This window comes from Lolium rigidum, chromosome 1 (assembly GCF_022539505.1).
Source record: "Lolium rigidum isolate FL_2022 chromosome 1, APGP_CSIRO_Lrig_0.1, whole genome shotgun sequence".
NCBI lineage: Eukaryota > Viridiplantae > Streptophyta > Magnoliopsida > Poales > Poaceae > Lolium > Lolium rigidum.
The window spans coordinates 63,957,850-63,965,491 of record NC_061508.1 but is presented as its reverse complement, the minus strand read 5'-3'; the positions used below and the strand labels follow the sequence as shown (position 1 = coordinate 63,965,491).

The 7,642-nt window shown below is 46.1% G+C and overlaps 1 protein-coding gene across 1 annotated transcript; it reads right to left on the bottom strand.

Moving 5' to 3' along the window:
• Nucleotides 1-1,216: 1,216 nt before the first annotated feature.
• LOC124685433 (zinc finger protein ZOP1-like) lies at nt 1,217-4,990 on the bottom strand. The gene is made up of 5 exons (XM_047219786.1): nt 4,857-4,990; nt 4,135-4,335; nt 3,829-3,910; nt 1,935-2,030; nt 1,217-1,824 (listed from the first exon to the last, which is right to left on the bottom strand). Exons 1-5 carry the CDS (start codon nt 4,863-4,865, stop codon nt 1,481-1,483), a joined length of 732 nt encoding a protein of 243 aa, XP_047075742.1. The 5' UTR covers nt 4,866-4,990; the 3' UTR covers nt 1,217-1,480.
• Between the last annotated feature and the right edge of the window lie 2,652 nt (nt 4,991-7,642).

Here is a 7,642-nt window from a genome sequence, read left to right as displayed (position 1 = left end):
GCGCCTTCCACGGTGTCCTTCTGCTACTCGTGGCATATCTAGGGGCGAAGCTCCGTTCGTTCGGGGATGACAATGGCGGTGGCCGTGGGCGGCGTTAACTCGTTGGAGGCGTCGTCGCTGTAAATCTCCTACCTCCTGCACAGGTGTTTAGGGAGAAACCCTAGATCTATGTCTCCCGAATCGGTCGATGGCGACACTTTCGGTGTCGTCCTCCCCTATGTGGGCATTATTTTGGAACAAGCTCTGGATTGATGGGTCTAGTCGTGGAACGATGTTTCATCTATCATGTCGGGATGGTGAGTCCTAGCAGCATGCTGTAACGGGGGCTTTGTGACAGGCGTGCCAAAAGGACTCGCTTAGGGTGGAGGGGTTGTCTTGCGTCGTGGCAGACCTAGCAGGGGCTATGCGCATCTCTGCCCCTATAGTTAGTTCAGCTATTCAACACAAGGTGCTAGCTGAGGATATCTCCCGTTTCGCCACAAGGTGACTCGGTGATTCCATGGTACCTAGTTGGTGGAGCGTTGTTTTGTGTTTTTCGGACATAAGGCCATGGTGGCATTTTTTCCATTATCAAATTATAGATGTTATGTGGAGCTATTTTGATGTACGATCGTATCAGTTTTTGGTTGACTAAAATGCAAACAAAGCCGGCATGGCGGCATATACCTCTTCGATGAAGAGGCTCATTTTCGGAAGAACAAAAAACAAATGATGCGGAACGAGCGGGCCTTGGTAAACCTGAATGAGCGCATCCTCATTCGTGCAATAAACACATCACCAAAGTAATAACACTCGTGGCGACAGCTTTGGTTGGTGTGGGGACAAACCAGCGTGGTTGACCGGCAGCTCCGAGCTTTCAAGGTTGGCCCCTGGAGCAATTGGTCGCTACGCCGAATCGCCGACGGAGAGAGGCCGGATACTACTACATGGCGGTTGACTCCTTCAGTTGTTTGACCGAGAGAGTCAAGAACGGTGGCTGTCACCTCATTTTGGCACGTCTCCCAATCGATCGAGCGGCGAAACATGTGATCGAGGTTGGTCTCCAGAAAGTAAATGAACATCGACCAGAGGGCACCCAAGCTGGCTGACAGGCTAAGGCTTGGCGCTTGGTAGCGCCAACGCCTGCAGGATAATTCTCCACAGCATAGCAGGTTAATGTATGTCAAGGTTTCATCACAAAGAAGGAAAAAAACAACGGGTCTCCAGTGGCTACAGTTTGCAATGCTTTCTGAGATGTCGGCTTGTATAGGCCAGAATAGATGGTACATGTTCCACACAAGGGTATATGGCCAATTTAGGAACTTAGACGAGGTATGGTACACTTCACATTCACATACCTGATGCTGACGAGCTCTCTGAAAGACTGAAACTCACCGGGTTGCTCCTCATCCTTTCCTCAGCACAATTCATCCAATGGCATTTCCACACATCAGTTAGCGCAACAGGCACACCCCCGAGAGTTTGTCAACACTGACACCTCCTAGTATGTCTTATATAATCCCATCAGAGGCTTCTCCCTGTCTTCAACTCGTTTCCTTGCCGCCTCCCGCGCTCTAAGGGCAGCTTCCTCCTCTTTCGTGACCACCTTGGGCTTCTTCTCCTCTCTTTTTCTCTTGTTAGCAGCAACACCAGATGGAGCGCCCTTCACAGCTCTCATCGGATTCAGTGGTTTTGTGACCACCAAACCTGGAGCTGGCCCTCCTTTGATACTCGAGATAACTCCGCCTCCACCAGGTGGTTTTGCTTGCGAAGTTGACGATTGTGCAACATCAGCTTTGGAAGTTTCCACCGACTTGTATGCCTCTTCCTGGGTTACCCATTTGCCTGCTCAGCGAAAGAAACATAAATCTATGAATTATAACAAAGAACATTTCTGGTAAGCATGAAAGGACAAATACGAAATACAGATATCTGTGTCTGCATAAAGGATGTACCTAAACCATCAGAATAATAGAATCCAGAGTTTGAGTCGTAGTAAAGTCCAGTAGATTTATCATGATAATACCCTGTAGTTGAGTCGAATACCCATCCTGCAGAGACAAGATTTCAAACATGTTAACCAACACAGATAAGACCTTCAAAATGACATCAATGAATTGTTAACAATCTCGAAAAAATATGCTTTGTCACAGTGCAACATTATCAGATTTTCCATCAGTCCATACAGAGTATACTTCACAATCTTATTTTATTATTAAGGTTGAATTGGTGAATGTCTGGTGTCACACAAACAATATGAGCTCAAAGTCCCCCATTGGCCCATTTTTTCCTAGGCCCAAAGTCCCCCAGGCCCATTTGAAATCTCTATCGAGGCCCTGGCCCAGAACTACACATGTTCAAATTAATACATGTGGGCCATGTGGCAATCCGATTAGGTTTCCATCACCTATCTTATCTCTCTCTCTCTCTAACACGTCTTGAAAACACCGTGTCCCTTCTCCATGGTATCATGTACTCTTGTATCCAAATCACCAAAGGCCAGCTGGAAAGAAGGCGTCGGTGTTGTGAGAGAAATGGATGAGAAGGCAACAGAGAGTGGGCTAGGATGACGCCCTGCATGAGCCATGATACATCAATCACATACTGACACCGGCGGGCGTACGTGTCTCATGTAACTTCCATCGACTAGATTTCAGACACAGATCGACACTTCTCCAGCCTGCTGCTGCAGTGCCTTGTTCTCACAGTAATCAACCACGTGAACATGAGTCTTTTTCAACTCTTCAGTTCCACGATTTGACTAGGTGGTTTATGTTTTTGTGTAAAGAAAAAAATATAACTATGCATAGCCATTTTAGTAGTCACGGCTATGCAACTATATGGAGGGAGTAGTCGTTGCATAGAGAAATAATATTCAGAGCTTGTTGCAATCAACTTTCAACTAGAGTTTGGTATATTCAACTTGTGTCACAAAATAAACTAACCTTTTAAATTAAGTAGTGCAGGTGTACGTGTTTTGCTGTTTTGTAGGCTGTAACTATAGTATGGATGTTCTGCTAGTTCATACTATGGAATCCGGATAAAAAGTGCCCGCTTAGTATTAATGGCAGATAGTCTTCGCTATCCAGTACTATAGCCCAAATTATCTTGTTACTGGTAGAACCCGAATTCATATACTAACCACCAGGCCACATGCTAAATTGTTGGACAACTAGACACTTTGCTGGGGTACAGTTGATGAAAAATACACCTTTACCAACTTGCAGCTAGCTGAATTCAATTCATATTCTGATTTTTTTTGTCTGTCTGATCCGGTCAATCTCGTACACATCGTGCTGATTTTCGAGTCAGTAATTGAAATGCTATCTTAGCTGTGCCCTATCAAATAAGAATTTACTAAGATGTTCTAGTAAGGACGTTTGGCTTGCACGAATAAAAAGAAAGTTGGATATAGTATTGAACCAGCTAGGAAGATATATTCAAATGGTTAATTTAAGGATAAGAAACAGGTGGGACTTGGAAAACTGACGATAAATATCAGGTTCTTCCTTGGTTCAGCAATCACATTCCCCTGCTGTGATGTGGCCATCTAGCTGGGAACTAAGGAAGTGAACAACTAGAATCAGTAGGAGAAAAGTCAGCAAGGTAACGAAAGCTGAGGGGATGCTAATAATAGATCATCTATTTTATGATGTACTCCCTCCGTTCCTTTTTAATTGACTCAAATTTAGTACAAAGTTGTATTAAATCTGAGTCAATTAAAAAAGAACGGAGGACGTACGAATCAAATGTGACTATGCACACAATGGTAAAAACAAATTGACAAAAAAACACAATGGTAAACTAAGGACGGAATGCAACAGGTATTCAGGTATCAAAGAAATCAACCTTCTCCAGGTGCTGCAGAACTGTCACCATCCACGTTTCTCTGGTTATTCTCTAAATCTTTCTGGTAACTCTTTTTAGCTTTCTGCATAGAAAAAAATAAAATAAATCAGGCATGCTGCCTCCGCAACTCAGGACAAACTGCAACAGAATACATCAAGCAAATATTTAAGACGAAAAGTCTGTGCTGTAAGAATGTAGCACCATATTTTCCGTTTACAAATCCAGTTCACACGAGGTACTAATGTCATGGATGGAATTAACTGATGGATTGCGATACATATAAAATACAGAAAATAAAGGACTTACAGCTTCTATCAGCTGGAGGGCTTTAGCTGCTTGCTGCTGCTCCTTTTCCTTAGCAGCACCATCCTTTTGCATAGTAGACAATCTTTGGGTGACATTGTCCTTGTGCCGTTTGCCAAGTTCATGTGTTCTGATGCTGAACGGATTGTTTGATATGAAAATTTTACACAAGTCGCACCATTTGTTTCCTTGGCTCACCCAGTACTGAAACAAGAGAGGACAAGTTATTAGTCCCAAAGTTTAACTTGAATAACTGGATGTTCAGGAGCATGATAGATTAATAGCACAACAGTCAGCACAAGATTGCAGGTAAATTTTCGAAAGGTCCTTAAAGTCTAGACGGATGAAGTGCCCCCATGGAAGATGTCAAGACGGAACCACATCACAGGGCCTACTTCCGAACTGTCTGCAGTTCGGCCTCCCAAAACTAAAGCTTCCCTTCGTCGCAACTGAACCGTGCGAGATATGCACAATCAAGCGAACCTAACCCTAATTCTTGGAGACCCACCCACGAGACCAAAAGCTATACCGCCGCCGCCGCCGCGCGAGGTCCCGAGTCAATCAGCTAGCTAGCCCAGAAAGGAACACGATTCCTATGCGACGGCCGCGGCATCAACCGCAATAAGCACCGGGTTACGCCCAAATCTGTGGGCGTGAATCTCGCAGCCCCGGAAGGGTGACGCGCGGCCTTAAATTTCGCACGAGGAAGTGAGAGAGAGGAGTACCTCCGTCATGGTGAGTGAGCGCTCCGCGCGATTGGGTCGTCGAGCTTCGTCTCCGGGGAGGTCGCCGGAGCAACGGCCGAGAAGGGTTTGATTTTGGCGTTGGATGGAAGGAAGGACAGGGGATGCCGGTCGGGGTCGGGTAGGAGCCAAGGAGGCACTCGACGGGAAAAAAAAAAATCGCTCCGGGTGTGTCTATGTCTAAGTTCGATTTTTGTTTCAAACCGTATCGAGAGTACAATTTAACATACTTCGTCAGGTTGTTTAAAAAATTAGTTTAACCATTATTTTGGTCAATTAAATATGAAAAAGTATGTTAGATAAGTTATATTATTTGGAATTTTTTTAATACAAATTTAATGATACAGATTTTGTAGACATATAACTTATATTTTACTGACCAAATTAATGATCAAACTTTATCTTACACTACATGCGCGCTTGTTAAAGCAAGCCGCAGGAAGTACTAACATTTTAAAATATTGATATAATTTTTTAAATGCACATGCTATTAAAGATGCCTTAAGCTTGATGATCACAAACAAATGCGATCAAAACCAGTATTTCCAAAATTCATTGACACATTTTTCTTTCAGAAGTAACAGATGCTAATGCTTTTCCCGCTCTCTAACTTTGTCCGAGAATCTTGTTGGGGCCATACACTATGATCAGATTTATAGACCTTTGAGAGCCAATGAACAGTACATATACAACAGCGAGAGTGGGTGAGATGGAATGACCAACAAGCAGAAACTGCAAAACTTTCCATGCCACAATAATCCCTCCCTGGATGCCATCCGCGTGGGGGAAAACCAAAGAGTAAAATGCATCTAGGGTACTCGAACTTGTGTGGTAAATTCACTTTGGTCACTGGTATTCTGAAAACCTCAAGTCACGGTCACACCAAAGATGCTAGAGAGGTCCATATACGGTTGCTGACTCCTGTAGCGTGCGTATTTTAATGGCATGTCATGCATTCGACTAGGTTGACCGTCCACGTGAGATTCCACACCACTCAAACATCCGTTTTTCCACTAAAAACTCCAAGGTTGTGTAAAATCCTCACTACTTTGTCGCTCGGCGTCAACCGCTAGCCACCGTGCATATTCTCGTTTCATCCCCGCTGCACGCTTCAGCCGACCCGTCGTCCCCTCCCTCAGCAGCACGCGAAGACCCCGACTCAACCAAGGAAAGCAGTTCAGGACTAAGGACAAACACCGCCATGCCTATCCGGAGTGGTACCAACCAGAGATCGTGAATGTAAGAGAAACTGCCGACGTGGTCGGCGTGCACACCCACAATGTTCATCGTCTCGCCACTGGAGCGCATCTGCTTAGAACGACTAGTGAAGGCCAGCTCATTCTTGTACACGACGGAGACGAGCGCGGACCGCGAAGCGTATCCTGACTTGTTGTAGCCGGAAACAGGAGTGTCGTGGGGACAAACACTCAAACACGTTGGCTACGATGAAGCTGAGGACAAGGAGCTTGAACGTTGTCACCTTCCGACCTGCACTATGGTGGTCGGCGAGCATATCGAGGTTGGCCTTGAGCGTGGGGAGCAGGCCGGCTATGCCATCTCGAGAGGGTAGATATCCGAACTCAAACTGCAGATATGCCACGAGCAGCAGCTTTGCTACCGCCCAGACATTGTGGCTTTGCTGACGCAGATGCGGTGGCGGTGACGTTGCTATGCGGGGCCTTGAGGATGTTGGACTTTCCTACTCCTACCAAGCTTCTGCTTCCCGGCACTCAAGCACCTCGATAATTACGTCGCTGATCTAGTTGTGGGAGACAACTTCAGAAGGTGTCGTCCCCGTTGTCCCCTTCGCCAGCAGCGGCAGAGGATCGTCAGCTTCTTCAGATGGTGTTAGCAGCATCACCCATCAGCGCATGGAGGCAAATGAAGCTTATTCACCGGTGTGGCGTACGGCTGCGCCACCGCGCCATAGTTCTTGCCCGACGTCGGTGACCGGCCAAGACACGCCGCCACGCCGGTGTTTCGTGTTCGCCCGCACTGCAGCAGTAGCGCCATGGTGGCGAGCCCTGTAGTGGCAGCAGAGCCCACACGTTCTAACCATCATGGAAGACGCCACCACGGTTAACGCCGGCACAGCGCCGGTGCGGGCAGACGAGAGAAAAAGATCCTTATCTCTTTGTTTTTCTTTAAAAAAATTAGTTCCTAGAAATGAGAGGAAGATACAATTTTGCAACGGTGCTGTCCTACCCGATGGACCCAGTCAAATATATGCCACGTTATCAAAATACGTAGGCTACATGAGGGAGTGACCGTATATGAGCTTCCTGAACGTCTTAAGTGACTGTAACTTAAGGTGTCCTAAATACGGTGACCAAAGTGAGCTTACGGCACAAGTTCAGGTACCATAGATGAATTTTGCTCGAAAACCAAATCGGTAAAATCAGCACCACCACATTTTTTGATAATTTCCAAATATAAAATTTATAGCTTTGACTCTTGCAAACAAACTATTTCCATGTTGAACTTATGCACAACTACTAACACGACGATACGATGGGCTGGATTGTTGAGCCCCCAAACATTCACCGAAGACGTTGCAAGGAGGTAGTCAGCGTGCAGGCTGGGCTCCCTTGGCTTTGGCTCACTTGGAGAGTGCGGTCAGCGCATTGATATGCAGCAGCAAGAGTGGCTCATCGATCAAGCATGCTCGTTCCTTGGCTGGGTCAACATCGGTCCATCGTGTTGGCCATCCTGGTCAGTGGATTGTGGCCTAAAGGTATGTCCTCATGCTGGCTTGACTTTGCTGCTGC

What these genes read in the sequence shown, in the direction of transcription:
- LOC124685433 (XM_047219786.1), bottom strand. An exon ending in CCCTCCAGCTGATAGAAGCT is followed by an intron (nt 3,911 to 4,134) that starts GTAAGTCCTTTA and finishes TTTTCTATGCAG; the next exon opens with AAAGCTAAAAAGAGTTACCA. An exon ending in CTATTATTCTGATGGTTTAG is followed by an intron (nt 1,825 to 1,934) that starts GTACATCCTTTA and finishes TTCGCTGAGCAG; the next exon opens with GCAAATGGGTAACCCAGGAA.